The following is a 27,937-nucleotide window of genomic DNA, read 5'->3' as shown; positions in this document are numbered from 1 at the left end:
AATTTTGCTTTATATGTTGTTTTTTCTCTTACATTGTGCAAGATGTCTCAATCTGATCCTGTCTCAGAAGTTTCTGCTGGAACATTGCTGCCTGACATCGGTTCTACCAAAGCTAAGTGCATGTGTTGTAAAATTGTAGAAATTATTTCACCGAATGTCATTTGTAATAGTTGTCATGATAAACTTTTACATGCAGATAGTGTTTCCATCAGTAATAGTACATTGCCAGTTGCAGTTCCTTCAACTTCTAATGTGCATGATATACCTGTAAATTTTAAAGAATTTGTTTCTGATTCTATTCTGAAGGCTTTGTCTGCATTTCCACCTTCTAATAAACGTAAAAGGTCTTAAAACTTCTCATTTAGCTGATGAAATTTCAAATGACCAACAACATAATAATTTATCCTCTTCTGATGAGGATCTATCTGAGTCAGAAGATCCTTCCTCAGACATTGACACTGACAAATCTTCTTATTTATTAAAAGAAGTGTTAATTACTTTGGATATTGAGGTAACCAGTCCTATTGACGTTCAGTCTAATAAACGTTTAAATGCTGTTTTTAAACCTCCTGTGGTTTCTCCAGGGGTTTTTCCCATTCCTGAGGCTATTTCTGATATGATTTCTAGGGAACGGAATAAGCCAGGTACTTCTTTTATTCCTTCTTCAAGGTTTAAAAAATTGTATCCTTTACCAGCAAAATCTATAGAGTTTTGGGAAAAAATCCCCAAAGTTGATGGGGCTATTTCTACTCTTGCTAAACTTACCACTATTCCTATGGAAGATAGTACTTCCTTTAAGGATCCTTTAGATAGGAAGCTTGAATCTTATCTAAGGAAGGCCTATTTATATTCAGGTCATCTTCTCAGACCTGCTATTTCTTTGGCTGATGTTGCGGCTACATCAACTTTCTGGTTGGAGAATTTAGCGCAACAAGAATTGGATTCTGACATATCTAGCATTATTCGCTTACTGCAACATGCTAATCCATTTTATTTGTGATGCCATTTTTTATATTATCAAAATTGATGTTAGATCCATGTCTTTAGCTGTATTAGCTAGAAGAGCTTTGTGGCTTAAATCTTGGAATGCTGATATGACATCTAAATCTAGATTACTATCTCTTTCTTTCCAAGGTAATAATTTATTTGGTTCTCAGTTGGATTCTATTATTTCAACTATCACTGGAGGTAAAGGAGTTTTTCTGCCTCAGGATAAAAAAACCTAAGGGTAAATCTAAGGCTTCTAACCGTTTTCGTTCCTTTCGTCAGAATAAGGAACAAAAACTCAATCCTCCTCCCAAGGAATCTGCTTCCAATTGGAAGCCTTCCTCAAATTGGAATAAATCCAAGCCATTTAGGAAACCAAAGTCAGCCCCTAAGTCTGCATGAAGGTGCTGCCCTCATTCCAGCTCAGCTGGTAGGGGCAGATTAAGGTTTTTCAAGGATTTTTGGATAAAATCTGTCTAAAATCATTGGATTCAGAGCATTGTCTCTCAAGGGTATCGAATAGGATTCAAAGTAAGACCTCCTGTGAGAAGATTCTTCCTCTCACGTATCCCTGTAAATCCAGTAAAAGCTCAGGCTTTTCTGAAGTGTGTTTCAGACCTGGAGTCTTCAGGGGTAATCATGCCAGTTCCCCCTCAGGAACAAGGTTTGGGGTTTTATTCAAACCTATTCATTGTACCAAAGAAAAAACATTTATTCAGACCAGTTCTGGATCTGAAAATTTTGTATCATTATGTAAGAGTACCAACTTTCAAGATGGTGACTATAAGGACTATTCTGCCTTTTGTTCAGCAAGGACATTATATGTCCACAATAGACTTGCAGGATGCATACCTTCATATTCCGATTCATCCAGAACACTATCAGTTTCTGAGATTCTCTTTTCTAGACAAGCATTACCAATTTGTTGCTCTTCCATTTGGCCTAGCAACAGCTCCAAGAATCTTTTCAAAGGTTCTCGGTGCCCTACTATCTGTAATCAGAGAACAGGTATTGCAGCGTTTCCTTATTTGGACGATATCTTGGTACTAGCTCAGTCTTTACGCACTGCAGAATCTCACACAAATCAACTAGTGTTGTTTTTTCGGAAACATGGTTGGAGGATCAATTTACCAAAAAGTTTCTTGATTCCTTAGACAAGGGTCACCTTTTTAGGCTTCCAGATTGATTCAGTGTCCATGACTCTGTCTCTAACAGACAAGAGACGTTTAAAATTTAAAATTGGTCGCAGCATGCCGGCACCTTCAGTCTGTCATTCCCTAAAGTGGCTATGTGCATGGAAGTTTTAGGTCTCATGACTGCAGCATCGGACGTGATCCCCTCGTTTTCACATGAGACCTCTACAGCTTTGCATGCTGAATCAATGGTGCAGGGATTATACAAAGATATCACAATTAATATCCTTGAATCCCAATGTATGACGCACTCTGACATGGTGGATAGATCACCATTGTTTGGTTCAAGGGGCTTCTTTTGTTCGGCCAACCTGGACTGTGATCTCAACAGATGCGAGTCTTTCAGGTTGGGGAGCTGTTTGGGGATCTCTGACAGCACAAGGGGTTTGGAAATCTCAAGAGGCGAGATTACCAATAAATATTTTAGAACTCTGTGCAATTCTCAGGGCTCTTCAGTTCTGGCCTCTGCTAAAGAGAGAACCGTTCATTTGTTTTCAGACGGACAATATCACAACTGTGGCATATGTCAATCATCAGGGTGGGACTCACAGTCCCCAAGCTATGAAAGAAGTATCTCGGATACTTGCTTGGGCGAAATACAGCTCCTGTCTAATCTCTGCGGTACTCCAGAGCCGTTCGGCTGACTCCTCAATGGCGACTCTACCAAACAACTGCAGAAGCCCAGGTGCTGGTAACGATGGTCCGGTTTCTCCAAACAACCTCCGTGATAGACTGCAATAAACAGCTTAATAAAGGATCCAGTAGCTGTCAGTATGGGGTAATCACAAAACCCACAGGAGCAAGGAAGAGTGGTAAAAAGTCAGTTTATTAAAAACATTTAAAAGTTGCTGTGCAACGCGTTTCTCGGGTAACAATGCCGTTTCTTCAGGCTTTACCATTACAATTTACGAAATTGTAAAGCCTGATGAAACGGCATTGTTACCCGAGAAACGCGTTGCACAGCAACTTTTAAATGTTTTTAATAAACTGACTTTTTACCACTCTTCCTTGCTCCTGTGGGTTTTGTGATTACCCCATACTTACAGCTACTGGATCCTTTATTAAGCTGTTTATTGCAGTCTATCACGGAGGTTGTTTGGAGAAACCGGACCATCGTTACCAGCACCTGGGCTTCTGCAGTTGTTTGGCAGAGTCGCCATTGAGGAGTCAGCCGAACGGCTCTGAAGTTTCGGCCTGTCTACTATTGCACTGTATGTGCACTCATGTTTGTGAGTATATTACCTTGAGCACTATTGGTAGATTTTCAGTTGTTTGGAACTCGCTGCACAAAGAGCGCCTCTTCCTTTTCTGTTTTTCAGGATATACACACTTTCTGCCCACAACTTGGAGAGAGCAGCTCACCACTGGATTGATGAACTTTATCTATCTTGGGTTAAAACCCATCTAAAAAGGACTTTTGTTCACAATATTGGTTATTACTTGTTCACCTAATTTTCAAATTTTTTATTTAATTTCATTTGGCATTATTAATTTATATATATTCATATTTTGGTACATTCAATTAGGTCTATTACTGGTATATATATATATATATATTTAGACTCATTTGGTTTGGCGCACCCTTTTATTGTAGGTTAAGCACAGTGGTTGTACTGTGTTTAAACCTCTTTTATCATAATCTCTGCGGTGCATATCCCAGGTGTAGACAATTGGGAGGCGGATTATCTCAGCCGCCAGACTTTACATCCAGGGGAGTGGTCTCTCCATCCAGATGTGTTTTCTCAGATTGTTCAGATGTGGGGGCTTCCAGAGATAGATCTCATGGCCTCTCATCTAAACAAGAAACTTCCCAGATACCTGTCCAGGTCCAGGGATGTTCAGGTGGAAGCAGTGGATGCGCTGACACTTCCTTGGTGTTATCATCCTGCTTACGTCTTCCCGCCTCTAATTCTCCTTCCAAGAGTGATCTCCAAAATCATCATGGAAGTCTTTTGTGTTGCTGGTGGCTCCAGCATGGCCACACAAGTTTTGGTATGCAGATCTGGTTCGGATGTCCAGTTGCCCGCCTTGGCTACTTCCGTTAAGGCCGGACCTACTATCTCAAGGTCCGTTTTTCCATCAGGATCTCAAATCATTAAATTTGAAGGTATGGAAATTGAACGCTTAGTTCTAAGTCATAGAGGTTTCTCGGACTCAGTGATTAATACTATGTTACAAGCTCGTAAATCTGTCTCTAGAAAGATTTATTATAGAGTTTGGAAGACTTACATTTCATGGTGTTCTCATAAATTCTCCTGGCATTCTTTTAGAATTCCTAGAATTTTACAGTTCCTTCAGGATGGTTTGGATAAGGGTGTGTCTGCAAGTTTCTTGAAAGGACAAATCTCTGTTCTTTCTGTTTTATTTCACAGAAAGATTGCTATACTTCCTGATATACACTGTTTTGTACAGGCTTTAATTCGTATTAAGCCTGTCATTAAGTCAATTTCTCCTCCTTGGAGTCTTAATATGGTTCTGAAGGCTCTACAGGCTCCTCCATTTGAACCTATGCATTCTTTAGACATTAAACTACTTTCTTGTAAAGTGTTGTTTCTTTTGGCCATCTCTTCTGCTAAAAGAGTTTCTGAGTTATCTGCTCTTTCTTGTGAGTCTCCTTTTCTGATTTTTCATCAGGATAATGCAGTTTTGCGGACTTCTTTTCAATTTTTACATAAAGTTGTGAATTCTAACAACATTAGTAGAGAAATTGTTGTCCCTTCCTTATGTCCTAATCCTAAGAATTCTTTGGAGAGATCCTTACATTCTTTGGATGTGGTAAGTGCTTTGAAATATTATGTGGAAGCTACTAAAGATTTCAGGAAGACTTCCAGTCTGTTTTATTTTCTGGTCCTAGGAAAGGTTAGAAGGCTTCTGCTATTTCCTTGTCTTCTTTTTTGAAACTTTTGATTCATCAAGCTTATTTGGAGTCGGGTCAGGCCCCGCCTCAGAGAATTACAGCTCATTCTAATAGATCAGTCTCCGCTTCGTGGGCTTTTAAGAATGAAGCTTCAGTTGATCAGATTTGCAAAGCGGCAACTTGGTCCTCTTTGCATACATTTATTAAATTCTACCGTTTTGATGTATTTGCTTCTTCGGAAGCAGTTTTTGGTAGAAAAGTTCTTCAGGCAGCTGTTTCAGTTTGATTCTTCTGCTTTTGATTTAAGTTTTTTTCTTTCAAAAATGAAAATAAACTTATTTTTTTGGGGTTGTGGATTCATTTTTTCAGCGGAATATGGCTGTTTATTTTCATTACCTGATAAATTCATTTCTTTCATATTGGCAAGAGTCCATGAGGCCCACCCTTTTTATGGTGGTTATGATTTTTGTATAAAGCACAATTATTTCCAAATTTCCTTTGTTGATGCTTTCTACTCCTTTCTTTATCACCCCACTGCTTGGCTATTCGTTAAACTAAATTGTGGGTGTGGTGAGGGGTGTATTTATAGGCATTTTGAGGTTTGGGAAACTTTGTCCCTCCTGGTAGGATTGTATATCCCATATGTCACTAGCTCATGGACTCTTGCCAATATGAAAGAAATGAATTTATCATATAAGTTCTTACATAAATTATGTTTTTAGCTTTAGATCTGATTAACTAGCTGAGCAGGGTTGTGAATGTAAAGGAAAGACACAAATATGGCAGTATAGTGTTTAAAAAAATGCCAAATAGTTTTTGCGTGATTTCTCTCTATGCCAACAAGGCTTCACATATGTCAGAGCAGTGATATTTTCACTTATAATTAGGTCACAATTTGAAAGCACTAAAAACCTTTCTTTCTTTCCATAAGGCAGGGAGAGTCCACAACTTCATTCCTTACTGTTGGGAATACAACACCTGGCCACCAGGAGGACGCAAAGACACTCCAGCCAAAGGCTTAGATATCCCTCCCACTTCGCCTATCTCCTCCCCCCCCCCAGTCATTCTTTGCCTTTTGTCACTAAAGGAGGATGGCAGAGAAGTGTCAGAAGATTCGGTTAGTCCTTAACGGCATGTTCCCTTCAAGAGAGCACTGGAGAGGGTATTGATGAAAGTTAGAGTCTGGAGATGCCGGGAAAGTTTTTCTGCGAAGCCACCCAGACTGTGCAATCAGTGTTAACGAGTTACACTGCTTGCTTTTCCACACTCCTGTCAGAGCATCGCTACAAGGCTGTACACTTGAGAGGCTGTATCTGTTCCACAGCACGGATCCTGGAGGGTAAGTCTGTGTTTTTTTAATAAAGCAGGGATGCCTTATATAGGGTCACAGTGTGACTCCTCTATACCTCAGTAGGATCAAGGGTTAATATCTCCTCAGTGAGAGTTTATTGGGAACAGTTTGGGGAGTTTATATGCTAATATAAGAACCTTAAATTGGATAGGGTTTATGAAGACAGGAATGTCCCACAAACTTTTCCGGTCCCAGTTCGTATGGCGAACATTATTGACGAATGGGAAAGAATTGGAACATCCTTTTCTCCTCTGGCTACTTTTAAAAAAAAATTTCCCGGTCCCTGACTCTTAATTAGAGCTGTGGGGCTCCATCCCTAAGGTGGATGGCGCTATTTCAACACTAGCTAAGCATACTACTATCCCTCTTGAGGATAGCTCTTCCTTTAGAGAACCTATGGATAAGAAGTTGGAAACTTTTCTAAGGAGAATGTTCCAGCACGCAGTATTTTTATTTCAAGCAGTGGCCGGTACTGCCACCTACTGGTGCGACTACCTGTCAGAACTTATGGAGGTGGAATCTCCCCTCAAGGATATTAAGGAGAGAATCAAAACTTTAAGAGTAGCTAATTATTTAATCTGTGATGAGAATATGCAGATTATTCGCCAGAATGCTTAAGCCTCAGGTTTTGCGGTCCTAGCCAGCAGGGCTCTCTGGTTGAAGTCTTGGTCTGCAGATATGACTTCTAAATCCAGACTCCTTTCTCTTCCTTTGAATGGGAAGATCTTATTCGGACCAGGTCTGGACACTATCATCTCTACGGTTACTGGAGGGAAAGGTGCCTTCCTACCTCAGGATAAGAACAGACCTAAGGGACGTCAGTCCTCTAATTTTTGCTTCTTTCGTTCAGACAAATCCCAACAATATTAATCTTCATCCAAACCCGAGCAGCCCAAGAGCATTTGGAAGCCTGCTCAGTCCTGGAAAAAGTCCAAAAAGACAAAGAAGCCCGCCAATAACAAATCGGTATGAAGGGGCGGGCACCGATCCAGGATCGAGTAGGGGGCATATTGTTTTCTCATATGCTTGGTTTCAGGATGTCCAGGATCCTTGGGTTCTGGAGGTTGTACCTCAGGGATACCGGATAGGATTCAAATCTCATCTGCCCAGGGGCAGATTCCTACTCTCCAGACTGTCTACAAGACCAGAGCACAGGACAGCCTTTTTAGATTGTGTATGGGATCTAGTCTCCTTATGAGTAAATATCCCGGTACCTGCATCAGAAAGAGGTCTGGGGTTCTATTCAAACCTCTTTGTGGTTCCCAAAAAGGAGGGAACTTTTCTTGAAGTGCCTAAACAAATTTCTAAGTGTCACCTTCTTCAAGATGGAGACCATAAGATCAATCCTTCCCCTGGTTTAGGAAGGACAGTTTATGACTACCATAGATCTGAAGGATGCATACCTTCACGTTCCGCTCAACAGGGATCATCTCCGGTTCCTGAGGTTTGCCTTTTTGGATCAGCACTTCCAAGTCTGTAAGACTTTATCCATTCTATTTGCTTATTTTATGCTTACACCTGCTGTAACTGGCTGATTGCTTGTCAATTCATCGCTTGGTATTGTTTGCTTGCTACTCTGTGTCAAGCTCTCAGTGTTCACGTTCTACAGTTGAGTACTAAAGTTTAGTTCAAATTATTCACTGATATCCTGGAGGTTATTTGTCTCATCCTACCTGAACCTTTTCAGCTACAACGTTACTCTAGTGGAAACTTTGCTTAATGGTTTTGCTACCGTCTTAGTTGTGTTCCACGGAGTGCTGTGACGTCACAGAGGTGAGTCAAAACGAAACGGTTTACAGCTGCACAACCTCTCTCTCCTAGTAAGCTTACCTTCTCTCAAATGCTTACACCTCTGCTATGTATGCGTACTTCTGTAAGTGTCTGTATCAACATACAAAGGTTATATGAAACGCTCACTACTCGTTACAAGGTGTTCCAGTATTTACACTTTTGTAATGAGTCACTCTTTGTCTGCTGTAAAATTGATGATCCACTTTATTAGTTTGTTTTGAGCTACATATATCAATAGTATCGTTTCCATTCTCAAAGTCCTAACTTATTTTATTAAATTGACAGCACATTTTATAAAACTGTTACTAGCCAGACTGCAGTTGTGATTCTTAACAAAATATACTCTCTCTACAGATATAACAAAAGTATCTACCAACTTCTTACAAGTTCATAGCACTTCCATTTGGCTTAGCTACTGCTCCAAGGATATTCACAAAGGTTCTGGGGGCTCTTCTAGCAGTTGCCAGAACCCGATGTATAACAGCTCCTTACCTGGACGATATCTTGGTACAGACACCATCTTTTCGTCTAGCAGGGGATCACTCAGAATTTATTTTAAGTCTTCTTCGGTAACATGGATGGAAGATAAACTTGGAAAAGTTATCTTACTCCAGATACCAGAATTAATTTCCTGGGCACAGTTATAGACTCGGTGTCCATGAAGATCTTTCTAAAAGATCAGAGACGTTGTAAGCTAACAGCATGTCTTGCCCTCCAGGCCTCCTTGAGACCTTCGGTGGCCCAGTGTATGGAGATGATTGGACTCATGGTGTCTTGTACGGACGTCATTCCCTTTGCCAGATGCCATCTCAGACCTTTACAGCTATGCATGCTGCGACAATGGAATGGTGACCATTTCGATCTGTCAAGATAGTTCTGGATAGCCTGTCGAGACTCGCTCTCTTGGTGGCTCTGTCAAGATCTGTCCCAAGGCACGTGCTTCTTGGGAGATTATGACTATGGATACCAGTCTATCCTACTGGGGAGCCGTTTGGGGTGCCTGGAAGGCACAAGGGCTGTGGACTCAGGAGGAATACACTCTTCCGATCAATATCTTGGACTCCAGGCAATCTTCAATGCTCTGAAGGCTTGGCCCCTCCTGAGTTTGTCCCAGTTTATCAGATTCCAATCAGACAATATAACTTCAGTGGCCTATATCAACCATCAGGGAGGAACGAGAAGTTCCTTAGCGATGTGAGAAGTATCTCAAATCCTAGAATGGGCGGAGGCCCACAACTTTATGCTATCAGCAATCCACATTCCAGGTGTGGACAACTGGGAAGCAGACTTCCTCAGCAGGCAATCCTTTCACCCGGGGGAGTGGTCTCTCCACCCCGAGATCTTTGCAAAGATATGCAGCAGATGGGGGATGCCGGAGATAGACCTCATGGCTTCCCGTCTCAATCTGATACCACCCAAGTACGGGTCGGGATCAAGGGATCCTCAAGCTGTTCTAATAGATGCCGTAGCGGTTCCATGGAGGTTCAGACTCGTATATCTCTTTCCTCCATTACCTCTTCTCCCTCGTGTGGTGGCCCGCATCAAACAAGAGCAAGCATCGGGGATTCTAATTGCTCCATCCTGGCCGTGAAGGACTTGGTTCGCGGATCTGGTGGGGATATCCTCATCTCCGTGGAGGTTACCTTGTCGCAGGGACCTGCTGATACAGGGTCCTTTCCTTCATTAAAATATAGATTCTCTGAGGCTGACTGCGTGGAGATTAAACGCTTAGTCTTAGCCAGGAGAGGTTTCTCTGAGAGTGTCATTGACACTTTGATTCAAGCTCATAAGCCAGTTACTCAACGCATCTACCATAAGGTATGGCGGACTTACTTGCACTGGTGTGAGGAACGTAATTTTTTTGGCATAAGGTTAAAGTTGCCAGAATTTTATCTTTTCTCCAGGATGGACTGGAGAAGGGTCTACCTGCTAGTTCCCTGAAGGGACAGATATCGGCCCTTTCAGTGTTGCTGCACAAGAGATTAGCTAAGCTTCTGAATGTGCAGTCCTTCATTAAGGCCTTGACTAGCATCAGACCTGTGTTTAGAAAGATGGCTCCGCCATGGAGTCTCACTCTTGTTCTTCGTGTGTTGCAGTAGGCTCTGTTTGAGCCCATGCATAATGTTGAAATTAAACTGTTATCTTGGAAGGTTTTGTTTCTATTTGCTATTGCCTCTGCTCGCAGAGTCTCAGAGATTTCTGCCTTGCAATGTGACCCCCCCCCCCCCTTACCTTGTTTTTCATGCTGATAAGGCGTTTTTACGTACTAGGTTAGGTTTCCTTCCTAAGGTGGTGTCAGATTGCAACATTGATCAAGAGATTGTTGTTCCTTCCTTGTGTCCCAATCCTTCCTTGGCAAAGGAGCGTTTGCTTCACAATCTAGATGTGGTTCATACCTTGAAGTTCTACCTTCAGGCTACTAAGGAGTTCAGACAATCTTCATCTTTGCCATCTATGCGGGTAAGCGTAGGGGTCAGAAGGCCACTACGTCTTCCCTGTCTTTCTGGTTGAGGAGTGTCATAAGCCTAGTTTATGAGGCGGCGGGACAACAGCCTCCTGAGAGGATTACGGCTCATTCCACTAGAGCAGTAGCTTCTTCATGGGCTTTTAAGAATGAAGCCTCAATGGATCAGATTTGCAAGGCAGCTACCTGGTCTTCCTTACATACTTTTTCTAAATTTTACAATTTTTCTGTGTTTGCTTCGGCTGAAGCAGCTTTCAGAAGAAAGCTTTTGTAGGCTGTGGTGCCCACCTCTTTTTTGTACCCTCATGTTATTCCTTTAGTGTCCTCTGGAGCTTGGGTATTGTTTTCCAAACAGTAAGGAATGAAGTTGTGGACTCTCCCTGCCTTATGGAAAGAAAACAAAATTTATGCTTACCAGATAAATTCCTTTCTTTCCTGGCAGGGAGAGTCCATGACTCCGCCCGTAGGTATTCTTTGTTCAGGCGGCTCCCTTTTTGTTTTTCTTCTGGCACCTTTATACCCTGATGTTTCTCCTACTTTTCCTTGTTCCCTCGGCCGAACGGGGTGATAGGGGAAGGGGGAGGGTTTATTTAAGCCTTGGGGGCGTCTTTGCCTCCTCCTGGTGGCCAGGTGTTGTATTCCCAACAGTAAGGAATGAAGTTGTGGACTCTTCGTGCCAGGAAAGAAAGGAATTTATCTGGTAAGCATAAATTTTGTTTTTTTATTTTTCCTCAGCAATATTTTTACCAATATTGGTTTGCTGGTATTAAATACATTTTCCTTTTTTTTTACCACACTTGAAAAGCAAAATTCTCGCTAACAGTTGAACTACGTTAATGTGTTTTTTTTCTCCTCCCCTTTTTTTGTCTTCACCTTCTTCTTTCTTGGCTTAAAGGACCATGATTCCCAAATGTTGAAGCACTTGAAAGTGATGCAGTATAGTTGTAAAAAGCTGACTAGAAAATATCATTTGGACATCTCGGTGTAAAAAAGGAAGATATTTACCTAAAAATGTCCTAAGTATGCACACCTGATTGTAAAGGAACTTGCAAGGGAGTGTGGCTTTTGGTATGTGCAGGCACAGTCATGTTATTTTCCTATTCAGTCTGAGGACGTTTACTGTGAAATATGAGATTTAAGTGAAATCTCATAAGATCACAGCAAAGCAATGCAAGACCTCAGCACCACTGATGCTGATTGGCTATTTTTTTTTCCAACTTGCAGCTTTACAGCAGCTCTAACTGCTCAAAGACTTTTGGTGAGCTGAAGACATTTTGAGGTAAAATAGCTTCCCTTTTTTTGCTTAGAGATGTTCAGGTAATATTTTTATCTTAGCTTTTTACAGTTATGATGTATCACTTTCAAGTAATTTAGCATATGAATATTATGTCCCTTTAATATTGGAAAAATGTTGATCAGTTTCTATTAAAAAGATAGTAAAGTCAAAATTAAACTTTCATGATACAGGTAGAATGTGCCATTTTAAACAACTTTACAATTTACATCTATTATCTAATTTGCTCTTTTCTCTTGTTATCCTTTGTTGAAAAGGATAACTAGGTATGCTCAGGAGCAGAAATGCACTACTGGGAGCTTAGCTGCTGATAGATGTCTGCACATATGCCTCTTGTCATTGGTTCATCCAATGTGTTCAACTAGCGCCCAGAAGTACATTGCTGCTCCTTCAATAAAGGATACAGAAAGAATGAAGCAAATCGGAAAATAGAAGTAAATTAGAAAGTTGTTAAATTGCTGTATGTAAATCATGTGAGAAAAAAAGGGTTTATGTCTTAACACAATACTGTTAATGTTCCATTACATGCATCTAATATTTGTTTATTTAAGTTGAATGACATGTTGGTGCATTGAGTAAGACTTATGAAATGATACACTTCTAACATTTAAAATATTGATATGTTGGTCTTGATCTTTAAATTTCATTTTAAGGGCAGGTTTGTCTTCAAGTTAATATCAGTATTATACCTAGACTTATTTGTTCTAGTGCTGATATTTTAATAGAATACACAATGCCTTCAGATGAGAGAGAATTTGTTTTTTCAGAATGTAATATCGCTTAGAAAATGGTTTAGAATAGATCTGAATGTTATGTTTTTGTAAACGAGGAAACAAACCGAAACAGTCATGGGGTCTAAAGCAGTAGGGGCAAATAAGGTGAAAAACATATTTACGTTGTCATTTTATTTAAAATTTTGAATCACCTTTCACTAAAAGAGGCAAATGTTTATCCATCTGTAATTCTAACAAACAAAATAAAGACCTAGGTATTGTTTTCTTAGCCATTATAAAAATAATTTCTGACATCATTTCAGAATTCATCTGTTTTTGTCTTGTATTTGTTTGCAGAGGTCCAAGGGCTGTCCTTTCACGAGATGGGCAGAAAAAAGAAATGTCCCAGACCGCTGTGCTGATATCCTGTGCTGACCAATGAAGAAGCTTTACTTTTTTTTGCAAGACTTTGTCCTCTATTTAATTTAAAGCCTTGAGCCTTTGCAAGGCAAATTTTATCCATGAAATGGAAAATATAAATGGCACACTAGACTTTGCAGTGCTGAGGACAGTGGATTTCACATAAAGCCTGAAGCTAAGAGCTTGGGCTTTGTCTTTGGAGTCATGCTTGAAAATGGCCTAATACAGGAAAGACGAGGCATGACCCTCAAGCTTGCTTTCTATTGAAGGCTGTAAATGGCATTGGGCTGGTGTCATTGGAGAGATTATTTTACTGTGTCTCACTTGAGAATCTCTTGAATCAGAGAGGGATATTAGTTTCATATAATAGTTATTAAAAAAAATAAACATAATGGAAAAAAACACTGATGCACTGCACTAGTTGATAGACATTCTCAGTCATTTTGTACATTAAGATTTAAGTTCTGAAATAGTTTATATAATAGTTTATGCATACGTATATATTGTAGAAAGAGTTTAAATTTTTCCAGGAAACCTAAAAAGTAGTGTCAGACGTACCATTGTTATGCTTGTTGTGTGCCTAATTAATTATCCTTTGTTAGCACTTCTGCAATTATAACAAGAATATCATGCCATATTGTTGTGCACCTTTTATTTAAACAACTCATCAAGGTTATTGAATAACCCATTACATGCAGTCTAGGAACAAAATGTGGCTCCATGTTTAATAGAGCTGCTCTCAACATATATTGCATTTCTTCTTAAGGGTAAATGAGATACAGAAATAACTTATCTTAACAAAAACATGTCTTTTTTTTTTGTTTGAAACACTTGTATTCCTTAGTGGACCTAAAACTGAGCAGCCATGTGTTTTTAAAATGAGTGTGGCAGTTCCTCTGTATTTCTACTTATGTTAAAACTAACATACCATTATTACTTGTAAGGCTTTAGCAAGTGTCACTGATGGTCTAATAATGTTACAGCTAAACATTAGCATCACTGCCTAGATCATAGACTTGCAGGTTAGTTATTTAATGATGCTCAGAATCATGCTAAATGTGTTGCTTAATCCAGGGTAAAACTAAGGGGGGAATGATTACTACATGAATAGTTACATTAACTTTACTTCAGAGGAAAAAAGAGTTATCTTCCTAACTATGCACAATACTGAGATGGGCCATTGATGCTAGTAAAAAACAAACCCATGTTAAAGCCAGTATATATTTTATTCCTCAATATTGTCAACTACTTTTACTGTGCACTATGTGTTGTATTCTCAAAACAGCCATAGTTTATTGTACATGAAATTTCAATAGCATCCCTCCCTTCTGGAAACAAAGTAGTGTTATTCAGAGTAAAAATATGTTTTGAATTAATTTTTGTTTCTTGCATGTGGATTTAGGCTATTATACATAGTAAACAAATACCAAAAATCTAAAGGACCTAGAAAACATTAACAAATGTCTCAGCCGTTTTTAAATGACTGATAGTATGGTAATGCCCTGGTTGACAATATCATTACTTCCTAACTACATATTAAAAGTATAGAGCAATAAAGTATATTATTTTTTTCTAAATGTTAAAGTGTAAATAGCCTATGTTGTCATATCAGAAAAATAGATCACTGTAGTTTAGTGCCCATTTCCATTCTTAGATTTAGTTCTAAAAAAATATAATGTTAGTAATTATTAAGAGAGTTCAAACCATTCTATTCACCTCTTGCAAGAGAATGGGCATATATGTAATATCTATAAAAAATAATTTATGCTTTGTCGCTGGATTACTGAATGATGTTTAAAAACATTGGGCCAGATTACAAGTGGAGGGCTAATTAACGCTCCTGCTCGAGTGTTTGTTGCGCTAGAAGTCGGGTTGCGCACGTATTATGAGTTGAAAGTAAACTGTTTTTGCTCTCACGCTAACCGGATGAGCATAAGAAGCTGAACTTAGATTATCGCGTGCGCGTTTACGTATTCCCCAATAGAAGTCGATGGACAAAAAAAAAAGTGTGGGGGGGGGGAAACTTGCACTAACGCAAACTGATCACATATTCTCAAGTGTATTTCACATTCCAATTTTTGCATATAGCAGAATATGTTCTATTTATTCATAAATATTTATATATATATATATGATGGGTTTTTTTGTTACAATATATATCTATATCTATATACAAGGTGTATGTGTGGGGTAAAAAATAAATAAATATATATATATATAAGTATGAATATCTATAAATAATTAGAATGTGAAATATTTACAGCACATACACAGTTAAACACTTTATTAAATATAAATATTGCGTAAATGTTTTTTTCCATGTTTTTAACTACTTAACATCAAAGGGCTCCAATGCACTTATATATATATATATATATATAAATATGTATTAATTTGTTCATATGTGTGTGTATGTATATGTATATATATATATATATATATATGTAAATACATATACCGGTATATACATGTATTGAGCCAGTTGTTTGTTCCTGTGAGTGCACTTCTCTCTGTGTATGTGTTACATATATACACACACACACAGTTGTATGCAAAAGTTTAGGCACCACTGACAATTTCCATGATTTTGGATCAGAAATTTCATTTTGATCTATTAAATAACTGAAGGACACAGTAATATTTCAGTAGTGAAATGAGGTTTATTGGATTAACAGAAAATTACTGGCCACTGAGCCCCACAGCCTGATGGAACATCCACCAAATTTTACTGTGGCTAGCAAGTGTTTGTCTTGGAATGCTGTGTTCTTTTGCCGCCATGCATAACGCCCCTTTTTATGACCAAATATCTCAATCTTTGTTTCATCAGTCCACAGCACCTTCTTCTAAAATGAAGCTGGCTTGTCCAAATGTGCGTTTGCATACCTCAAGCGATTAACACCATCTGCAACAAGATGATGTTGTAGGTCTTTGGAGGTGGTCTGTGGGCTGTTTAAGACCGTTGTCACCATCCTTTGCCTCTCCTATATTTTACTTCTGGCCTTAACAAGAACTGTGCCTGTGGTCTTCCATTTTCTCACTATGTTCCTCACAGTGGACACTGACAGCTAAAAATGTCTGCAATAGCTTTTTGTAGCCTTCTCCTAAACCATAATGTTGAACAATCTTTGTTTTCAGGTCATTTGAGAGTTGTTTTGAGGCCCCCATGTTGCCACTCCTCAGAGGAGAGTCAAAGAGAACAACAACTTGCAATTGGCCACCTTAAATACCTTTTCTCATGATTGGATGCACCTGTCTATGAAGTTCAAGGCTTAATGGGCTCACCAAACCAATTGTGTGTTCCAATTAATCAGTGCTAGGTAGTTACAGGTATTCAAATCAACAAAATGACAAGGGTGCCCACATTTATGCACCTGTCTAATTTCGTTTTGATGCATATTGCACATTTTCTGTTAATCCAATAAACCTCATTTCACTACTGAAATATTACTGTGTCCTTCAGTTATTTGATAGATCAAAATGAAATTGCTAATGCAAACACCCAATTATTTATAAATGAAAATCATGGAAATTGTCAGGGGTGCCTAAACTTTTGCATACGACTGTACATACATATACATTTTTAAATATGTATATGTATGTATCTCAATGTTAAAGCCCTTTACCTGTCTTTTTTTTTCTTCTTTCGAACGCCTGAGATCTCATATTTTTGAGACTTTATAACTTTCGTGTGCAATATTTTATTAAAATAATTTTTATTAGATAGTGTTATGAGTGTAAGTGTACTTTGTAATGCATTTTTGATGTGTTTTATGACACTTTGTTGTTTTGCGAAACAGTTAACCAGAGCATTGAAGACGCGGTATTCATTCTAGTGTAAATCGTGATTGCATTTACTACCAACTCGTAATACAAACATTAAGCTTGGTGAGCTCAAACACCTGTGATAAACCCCATTATCGCTCTGGGCTCGACTTGTAATCTGGCCCATTGTTGGAAAGCATTCACTTCATAAAATACACTGTTACCTTACTTAGAACTGAATGTAGCTGAAATTTATGTTAGGATACTAATTAAACATTGTTGCCACTAAATTCCTATGACTTATATATACACCACATTTTTTTTTATTTTTTTTTACATGCCATTGTGGGTGGGGGCATATTGGTTTCAGTATAAAATGACTAAAGAATGTCTAAATTCAAGGGAAAAAATCACATTGAAAGGATTAATGACCACTTCATCAGTAATATAGTAAATAAAACAACTGATTTGATGTAGCTGTATCAATATAATAAGCTACCGTCCAAAAAAACATTTGGCCCTTCAGCTTAACAATGGTACAATAATTTTCTTGTAGAGCAGGGGTGCCCAGACTTTAGTTAGATGGGAATCTGTTTGGGAGGTGTGTTGTTACAATCTACCTGTGTACATGCAGAATATTTGAGGTTGGATGTATTTTGTAACGGTTTTTCTAATATTTGCTGAACCACCACATACCCTTGCACAGAATGCATTTATTTGTACTTTGGGCCACTGTTATGATACATATAATACTTAAACAAAACACATTTACACATATCTAGCAATCCTATCTGGCTGTGGAGAAAATTGGAAATCACATAATTTTGAGATGTATTGGTCCGTATTTAGAGATCTACGACTAGATCCCAAGCTCCCCATTGGGCACACCTGTTCTATAGCATATTCTTAGGTATATTTTTGTCAAATTACCTTCATTGTCTTCAGTAACATTTCAATATTGTTCCTTGATATTTCTGTACAACTATGGTACCTTTTTAAAAAACAAGAAATAATCCTTATTTTTTATGTGAAATACTTGATCTGTTTTCCTAAACCTCAGTGGCTTTCCCTTAGGCTAGAGGGTGGAGGGATCAATTTACTGGATATGACTGTTTCTGAAACTTTTTTGTAGATAATGCTTACATTTTAAGCTGTTAGGCACTGATAGTAGCAGAATTCCTGCAACGCTTTAGGTAGATTTTGAGAATTTTTGCCCTTGCAGACTCTCAATGAGTGTTTTTCAGTAGTTATGTTTGCTAATGCACTGAATCTCCTAGGTGAGGCTTTGGTATAATCAGGTAATACAAATAAATTATTAGCACAAATTCGTAACATTTCACATCAACATTTCCCGCTTTACATGTTTTATAAATAGAGGAGATTGCTCTCTCTAAGCTCTGTTTGAAAGTATGTTATTATTCAGCACGTCAGGACTTTTATAGAGAAAAATAACTAACATTTTTCATCCATGCCATCAAAATACATATAAAAAAAAAGGCCTCTTAGGAAATTTTTGCACCTTATGTATCTTGAGAAAACCAAAAAATACAATATCCATTTATAATGCTTTTCAAGTTGTGTGGTTTGTCGTACCTTATTAAATCAGTTTAAAACTTTACACACGCTAATTTCTTATTAACTTAATTTCTGGATTAGAACCTAAATCTATTTAATTTTGAGAAGCATTTGTTCAGTTTTCTAATTCTTGATGGAGTTGGAAGACTTATTAACATATTTTTTATGAAGAATATTTGATATTTTTTTAAATTAAATGGTACATTTGTATTTTGGGTTGTGCCAAATTAAACATTTCTATACTAAGAAATAAAATGTGTCATATACGTTGGAAATTTGCTGGTAAACAAAAAAAGCAAGTTTCAAAATCAGGTTCTAATTCAAAAATTGAGTTCTTATTCCAGTTTTGAGACCAAAATTGTTAATTTGCTTCATTTATACAGGATATTTGACAGTATATTCATCCCAATGCTGTTAAAAAAAATAATTCATATTTATTAAGTAAATAGTAAACTAATATTTTATACAGCTGTAATACTTTGTTTTTGTTCCCAGTAAAGTTCTGTGATTTTGTAAACATACATAACATATTTATGCTGGTAATAAAAAGGTAAAAAATAACTTCCAATGACAGCTGCAAACAATATTTCTATATTTTTCTGATTTAATTCACTTTCTTTGTTAACAAACAAGTTACTAAATTGTTGAGGACTTCTAGATGGAGTTTGAGCTTGTTTGATTTATGTATTAATTTTGAGGTAGATTTGTTTTGAGAAAACATCTATGAAACTTTTAAATACTACAACAGCTTGCCAAGTCGTCGTCGTCCCCCCCTATAAAAGGCATTTTCAGAACATTTAGTTCTGCGGTTAAGGGCTGGTTCCTTCTGTAGGACAACATTAAGATACAAAACACACTAAGATGATCATGCAACAAAAAGGTTATTGCCACCATATCCAAAAACCCAATGTATACTAAAACAATGTTCTTTTTCTGTGGTCACTGTAATGCAAGAAAAATTAGTCTTCTGGATAATGTTCCCATTGTATTGCAAATAAGGCATGGTAGAAGATAAACCATTTATAGCAGAATCCATCTTTTATGCTTTGCACCAGGTTCTTTGTGATGTTGTGCCGATATATGAATCTTTGCACAATCTTTAAAATAGCTCTTTTTAGGTTTGCAATAACTACATCTAATGCAATTGCAATAGTGTTTTCAGCATTTTAGTCTGGCACAATATTGTTGTGAATTATGCAAAGGATAATGGGAAATATTTAAGATGATTTTAGTTTTTCAAATGCAGAAAGCTTTTGTGTACTCTATTTTACTTGACTGCACTATTCTGATTCTTTCTTGCAAGGCCTGTTGTAATATTGCTACCTCTACTACAGATACTTCAATTTTTTGACTTTCACCTGCTTTGAAAACCTACTATTAAATGTTTCTAGACTAAAGTAGCTCTTGTATTTTTTTTGTCGTGTTTTTTATTTTATTTATTTATATATATATATATATATACACACACAACAACAAGAAAAACTTGCACTCACTGGTATTAATATACACACATGCATACATACACACTGTTCTCTACAGAAAATTTTTGCAATACGGGTAGTAGTATGAAGTAGCTAGATGTGAGCAGTGCAATATTTTCTAATATCTAATTTTCTGCTATCCAAAGCACAAATTAATTGCACAGTTTAAAAAAAATGCATTTAATGATCATTTGTGCAATAAAAATTTAACATTTCTTTCATATAGTTGGCGAGAGTCCATGAGCTGTTTCGTATGGGATCTACATTACTACCAGGAGGAGGTAAAGTTTCCCAAACCTCAAAAGCCTATAAACCCCACCTCACACATACCTCAGTTTTTAACTTTGCCTCCGTTGGAGGTGGTTGAAGCATGTTGATGTGCTTGATTTCCTAAATGAAAGGCCCTTCAGAGCATATTGAAGCCCGGTTCCCCTCAGAGTACAGTGCTTGTCAAAGGGATGTGAAGGGAGTACTGCCTTACGACACCATGTTTTTGTCTAACGGGAAATCTTTTCATGGGCTCTCTGTAAATTCAGTCGCAGGGATTCATCTTTTGCCTCCTTTTATAGATCGTTATATTCCTATTCCATTACCTCTGCTGATATGTTTCAGTACTGGTTTGGCTGTCTATGAGTGGACAAATGTCTATTGTTAAGTAGATTTTGCATTTTTTATATAGACACAAGAGTTGGGCACTATTTTACTTTTAAAAGTTTATTTATGTATTACTATGTACATATATTAATTTTTGCGCTAGATGATTCTCATGCAATTAACTAACAAAAATTTGAAATATGTTCATGCAAGCGTGCACTCCTTGACGCATATTTATGTGTCCGATCACGCTCCATAATTTTCACACCTATTTTAAAATAAAAATCGCACCTTTAAAGGCACATCTTTGTTTTTCTTTTTTGCCCTATAAATCGTGCAAACTGTACGCATCTATATCATGCACGTCATATCGCTTCATACTTGCTACTTTCAGCATTTTTTTTTCTACACTATATATTTGCATTTTTAATTGCGCAATCTGACTTATCTAGGCCATCCTTGCAACGCTATAAAAGCTTGCCTTAAATGGGGTATTAATAATAATTACTTTAGCTTACTTTTTTATATATATATATATATATATATATATATATATATATATATATATATATATATGTATATATATATATATATACATTTTTGTCATAATGGAGCAGCCTGAATTTGTCCCTAAAGTTACCATAGGAACTGAGTCTGTTGAACACCTTTCTACCAAAGCTAAGTGTGCTTATTGTAAAACAACTGAAGTGGCTTCTTCAGTTCATTTACAAGGCTCATGCTTAGATTTCAATCTAATGATGTTTATATGTGTACTAATGCACCTCCTGTCTCATCCTTAAAGATGGATGCAGATTGGGTACCTCCAGCAATAAAAAAGTTTATTGCTACTGTCATTACGAAGGCCTTGGCTGCACTACCACCTTCAAATAAGCGAAAAAGGTCAATTCAAATTTTACCTTCTACTAGTAATATAAATACTGACCTACAGAATACCTTAGTATCTTCGAATGATGATTCCTCTATTAGTGAGGCTCCCTCATCTGATGTAGAACCTGATAATTCCTCCTTATTTAAAATTAAACATGCATTCTATTTTGAAGGAAGTCTTATAGGGATTGAAGAAGCTTAACCTCCTAAAAAACCCTGTAATCTTTTGAATTCAGTATATAAAACTGTTGTCTCAATCTCCCTGAAATTTTCCCTATACCTGATGCTGTCTCTGATATGATTGCTAAAGAATAGTCTGAACCAGGTGTGTTTTAATCCTCCTTCAAGGTTTAAAAAACTATATCATTTACCTGCTGCTGACTTAGAGTTATGGAAAACGGTTCCCAAGGTTAATAGAGCCATTTCCACTCTAGCTAAGCGCACTACTATTCCTCTAGAACAGTGGTGCTCAACCAAAGTGACCTCAAGGTCCGGTAAATTTTAGCTGGACATGTCCAGGGCCCAGTAGTTTTATAAATATAGTGCGCAGCAGGAGAAGACTGATAGGTCTGGCAAATAGGACCTGGACTCAGGGATCAGCAAGTAGGGGGGCCCACAAATGGCATCTCCATGGCTCCTGGTGTGTTGCTTAAGCTGGGGTTTTCAGCTGCCCCATCGGTAACTAAGTGTGGGTTTAGTGGGGGCTCAGGCCCCAGAGAGTTGTGGGTCTTGTGCCTGGATATGTGGTTTGTTACTAGTGGCACCCTAAAATGTGGGGGGGGGGGGCTGTTGCTGTGAGGACTATGGAGTGTGAGGTCTGGCCCTGGAAGTTGGGGGTCCTGTCTCTGGCACTTGACATTTGGGATCCTGGCTCTGAAGGTTGGGGGCCTGCTGAAGGCAGGGCAGGGAGGCTACCATGTTAATTTGCATACATTTGGTCAGTAGGACCCTTCCCTAATTTTAGCCTGGAGCCCTGATTGGTCTGTCTGCCCTTGATGCACAGTGAGGGCATGAGTGGGGCCAGAGTGCGCAGTGGGGGCATGACAGGTCGTGGCCCACCAGCAGGGCTGTCGCGGCCTGGCTGTTGAGAAACCAGGCTCTAGAAGACAGTACTTATTTAAAAAGACCCCTTAGATAGAAAACTTAAATCTTACCTAAGAAGGGCATATTTACATACTAGCTTTATTCTTAGACCAGCCATATCTATTGCTGACGTAGCTGCTGCTTCTACTTTCTGTTTCTGGTTATCCAGTCTGACTCAGTAGTTGTCTTCTGACCCTGAATGTTCTAATCTCTTGAATTTACTTCAATATGCAAAATACTTTATTTGAGATGCAGTATTTGCTATCATGAAAATTAACATCAAAAATATGTCTTTAGCTATCCTTACCAGAAGAGCTTTAAAGGGACACTGAACCCAACTTTTTTCTTTCGTGATTCATGAAATTTTAAGCAACTTTCTAGTTTACACCTATTTATCAAATTTTCTTTATTCTCTTGGTATCTTTATTTGAAATGCAAGAATGTAAGTTTAGATGCCGGCCCATTTTTGGTGAACAACTTGGGTTGTCCTTGCTGATTGGTGGATAAATTCATCCACCAATAAAAAAGGGCTGTCCAGAGTTCTGAACCAAGAAAAAAGATTAGATGCCTTCTTTTGCAAATAAACATAGCAAGAGAACGAAGAAAAATTGATAATAGGAGTAAATTAAAAAGTTGCTTAAAATTTCATGTTCTATCTAAAACATGAAAGAAAGAAAAAATTGTGTTCAGTGTCCCTTTAAGGCAGCGGTTCCCAACCTGGGGTACGTGTACCCCTGGGGGTACTTGGCAGGCCGGTTGGGGGTACGCAAAAATATTGTTGGTAATGGCGGAAGATGCGGGGGGAGGGTCGGGGGGGGCACTCTCAATGGGTCATCAACTAATAAGCATCGTGGAAGGAAGGAGCATTTAGCCGGAAAGTGACAAATGAAGTCCTGGCCTGGCATATAGGCAGATGGGAGCCCCTGCACCTGAAATATGTGGACCGGGTGTGGATGACTCCGGTCCACATATTAATTATCACCCTTTGTCACCAGACAGCTTAGCCTCCTGCTCCACCCACCTCTGTCCCATGCACACAATTTTGACTGCAAGTGCTCAAATAGAAGCGGCACTGCAGCAGCATAGCTACGTAGACACGTGTGATAGAGCCGTTGAGATTGCGAGTCACACAGGCGAGGCAGGTCTAAGTCAGTGCCGGTAAGTAAAGTACTGCTTCTAGTGCTTGCTTGATTCAGATTGCTTCACTTCCAACTAAAAACGTTCATAGTGGCTGGGTGGTTAATATCGATCTGATCTCACAAATTTAAATATTTATTTTTATGATCATTACACTTTGACTCCCCCCCCCCCCCCCAGGGCCTTGATTAGGAGCAACCAGGCAGCTGCCAGGGGCACCAGCTACACAGCAGGACTCCTGAGAATAAGATCTGAGCTTTAATCCTGTTGATACACGTACAGTCGTATGCAATTTCAGGTATAGCTTACCTCCCCTATAAAAAAGTGCTTCCTTTATTTTGAGGGATGGGTGGGGGTAATGAAGAGAGGGGGTACTCATAAATGAAAAGCCTAATCAAGGGGTACAGGAGAGAAAAAAGGTTGGGAACCGCTGCTTTAAGGGATAAATCATGGAAAGCTGATATCTAAAACTAGATCACTATCTCTTTCCCAGGAAAGAAATTGTTTGGGTCTCAACTGGATGTTATTATTTCTACCATTACTAGGGATAAGGGAGTTTTACTTCCCCAAGGCAAAAAAGTAAAAATGGAAATTTTAAGCTCCCAATTGCATTTTTGTGACTTTTGTCAGAACAGAGAACAGAAAACTTACTCCTCCCCTAAACCCTCTGGCTCAGTCTGGAGACCATCTTCAAATTGGAATAAATCCAAGCAGAATAAAAAAAACCTAATCCAGCCTCTAAGACCTCATGAAGGTACGACTACCAACCCTGTACTACTGGTAGGGGGCAGATTAAACTTTTTTCAAAAAACATGGTTAGAATCTGTTCAGAATTCCTAGATTCAAAGCATTATTTCTTTTTTAAGATACGATGAGTCCACGGATTTCATCCTTACTTGTGGGATATCGCCTCCTGGTCAGCAGGAGGAGGCAAAGAGCACCACAGCAGAGCTGTATATATATAGCTCCTCCCTTCCCTCCCACTCCAGTCATTCTCTTTGCCTGTGTTAGTGGTAGGAAGAGGTAAAGTGAGGTGTTAGTTTAGATTCTTCAATCAAGAGTTTATTATTTTTAAAATGGTACCAGTGAGTGCTATTTTATTTCAGGGTGTAGCCATATTCCTTGTCAGCCTCTAGAGTAGAGCTACAGGTGGCTTTAAAGCATTGGGAACTGGTGGGATTTTTATTCTCACTGCGCCTCCTATATTGTATGCTGCCCTTAAGAAAATGGCCTTAGCAATTACTAACTAAGACCCGGTATGTCTTTACAGAACTGCAGGAGGGTGAAGGATCTCCTGATGTGTTGGACTGTTCATGCTGTCACTCAGCATCAAGGTATGTGCAGGTTTTTTATGTTCTGGGACATCCATTACCTCAGGCATGGCTGTATTTGTTACCTTCTAGATAGTGGGGATATATAGACCTTTATTTAGGAGGGCTATCCTTGTCACTTGCTGACTTTCAGTTTATGTGCAGTTTTAAGCTGGCTACATGAGTGTATGTATCGTTCTGGGGCTATTATAAAATTAATAGGGCCCCTACTGTAACGAGTTGTGAGGTGCTGTGGGATGTGACGCTGGGTATATGCTTTGGGGTTCTTTTGTACTTCAATAATAGGCTGTGTTGTTTTACAGTGAGAAGTGTTTTTTACTTGGTTCCGGTGATCGCATAGACTTCCATACTGATACGGCCCATGATGAGTGGGGTTATCTTTGCGCCTTTGAGACGCTGCGCAACTTTTTCCCGGCTTCAGGTCTGACTTCCGGTCAGAAGTTTTTCAGCTGGTTGCTGCATGCTGCTAAGTTCGCATGGTTGCTATTGAAGAAGCGGTTTTAGGAGTTCTGAGACTTAGAGGCAGTGGCTGGTGTGTCAGTATTTATGATAAGAACCTTCAGTAGTGCTTTCCCAATAATATATCAATCTATCTCAGGGTTATAACACAATATATTTAAATAATTATCCTTTAAAATAAACCCTCAATCAATATGCATCTACTAGGAATCATAAAATTAATATAAATACCTGAATTCTTTTATTTAGTTAATATCTATGAACATATTGAAATATATTTGTAATACCAGAATATGAAACGCTATTATGCACGTTAAAAACAACTATTAAGATATGCTATCCTTCTTACAAAACCCAGAAAAATGTATCTTTAAAACCCACCTTTCATTCAGAGCTGCGTTTAAAATATTACAATGAGATTAAAATCTTTCACTTTTAATATCCAAGCAATACAATTCTAACAGTGCTTATAACCAATAAGATAACATATATATATATTCTGCTATTTAACTGCAATTTATCCTAATACAGTATTAATTTAAAACATCAGAACTTGCACAGATAAGTTACTTAGTCTACCAGATATAAATTTAAACAACACATAGGCTTATGAAATACAATTTAAAAACACAATTTGCTCTCTCCAATCTTCCAATTTTAGTTTAACTGTAGTGACTATGCATATAACTTATTTTAAAACATCACATGTATTTTCAATACTTTACCAGGGTATACACCAATCGATATCCAATATTCCTTAATAGGAATGTTTTCACCTCAGAATTACCAATAAGTATAATTTTGCAGTCAATGAGAAGAGTAGATCGGCTTTGCTTGAGTAAATGGTATTTCACGCCGGCATCCAGTTACAAGTCAGCTCAGCACAAATCTCCCTCTCTGTTGCAATCACTTTATATGGGTTCTCCTCTTTGGTGAAATTATGGGTGGCCCTCCTGGTCCCTTCTAATTGGATATTTGGAATACCTGATTGGATTGGCCCTTAAAGGAGTTGAGCATGTTTACCATGGCAACGCATCTTTTGAACAGTTAAATTCCCTTAACTGTCCTACCGGTATTGGCCCTTAGGTGGCAGCAGACATACAGACAAAACAAATTCACCTTTAATATTTCTAAGCATTTTTAACAAATTAATTATTCTCATAAAATGGTTATTTAATCAGATCACACTCTCTGCATTAATCATATATAACCCCAATTATAGATGGGTAGTATTAGATTATTTTTTCTGATTATTCTGATACCAAATATGTTATTATTAACATTGTATTATATTAAGGCAATTTAATACTGCTAATTATTAGCTTAAAATGTATTACAATTTTATCAGTATCCTGGCATTTCTATATCTAATATGTTTTCACATAATATAGTATGCTCTATGTCTCCCACAATTTTTGCATGCAAGAATTTTGCCCATGGTCCACCTGAAATAAAATAATTTTTAGTCCATAAATATCTATTTATATTCTTTAAAAACACAGAGGCTAATGTATTCATGCTTTCAAAATATGCATGTATATATACAATACACACATATACATATATATATATATATATATGTATATGTATATATATATATATATATATATATAGTTACATTTTAAAATGTGCCTGGCCATTTTTTTTAAAAAAAAACCCCACTGCTTTTTCTTCTAAATCAGTTCCCAGACTCTTCGTCTTTTACTCACCACATGCGGTCTTTTTGCACCTGAGAGTAATGCTGAAATTCTCACAAAACATGTCACTTTGGAGATCATATCACACCTTTCCAGTTTGAAAGACAAATGGTATCCTGAGATGCTTGTCAAAGTTTAACAAGCCAAATGTTTATTTCCCTCACTGGGGTGTTAGAATAATTTCTGCATACTAAATGGGGGGAGAGCTGAACAATGAGTTTGCACTTCCAATTAAGAGCAAATGTTGCCTTTTGAATAACTTTACCTGTTCAGTGGGGGAGAATTACACATGATTGAAGTCAGTTTGTCTGACAGAAATGAATCATTTTCTACTGACCAGTCAGATCTGAATAAATATATATATTTATTAACCTTAAAATATATGATTAAAATATATATATTTATTAACCTTACATATACCTTGACAGGTGTTACGTAAGGGCAGGTAGGCGCCTCAGCAGAGCTGTTGAGGCGTAGAAGTGCTATTTAGTGCTGTTATAACTATTTTTGCATGTCAGTAAAATTGTTTGTTTAAAGATACATTACTGTTTCTGTTAAAGGGATATTATTATTTCTCTGTTAAATTTTCGTTTTTATATTTAAAGAGACTCGGCTAAATTTAAATTTTGTTAAAATTTTTTTCTTTGTTTTATCATGGACAGTCTGCAAAGTGTGACATGTTCCATCTGTTTGAATTCCAATGTGGAACCCCCTGTTACTTTTTGTCCCTCATGTACTGAGAGGGCATTACAATATAGAGAGCAGATTTTCTTAGATAAAAAATGTTAAAAAATGGATGTTTCTCAGGGTCTTACTGATGAGATTCAGAGTGTCACAACTTTCACCCCCAGCGTCACAGC

The 27,937-nt window shown here is 37.9% G+C and overlaps 1 protein-coding gene across 1 annotated transcript in view; it reads left to right on the top strand.

Moving 5' to 3' along the window:
* BBX (BBX high mobility group box domain containing) overlaps positions 1-19,804 on the top strand; it is a 708,257-nt gene extending 688,453 nt beyond the window's left edge. Inside the window, exon 16 of the mRNA XM_053705430.1 lies at positions 13,008-19,804. Coding sequence (XP_053561405.1) covers positions 13,008-13,092 — 85 coding nt within the window. The 3' untranslated portion in view covers positions 13,093-19,804. The remainder of the gene's footprint in view (positions 1-13,007) is intronic.
* The last annotated feature ends 8,133 nt before the right edge of the window (positions 19,805-27,937 follow it).

Source organism: Bombina bombina, chromosome 3 (genome assembly GCF_027579735.1).
Source record: "Bombina bombina isolate aBomBom1 chromosome 3, aBomBom1.pri, whole genome shotgun sequence".
In the NCBI taxonomy this organism is placed as follows: Eukaryota; Metazoa; Chordata; class Amphibia; order Anura; family Bombinatoridae; genus Bombina; species Bombina bombina.
This window is presented reverse-complemented; position numbering and strand designations above follow the sequence as displayed.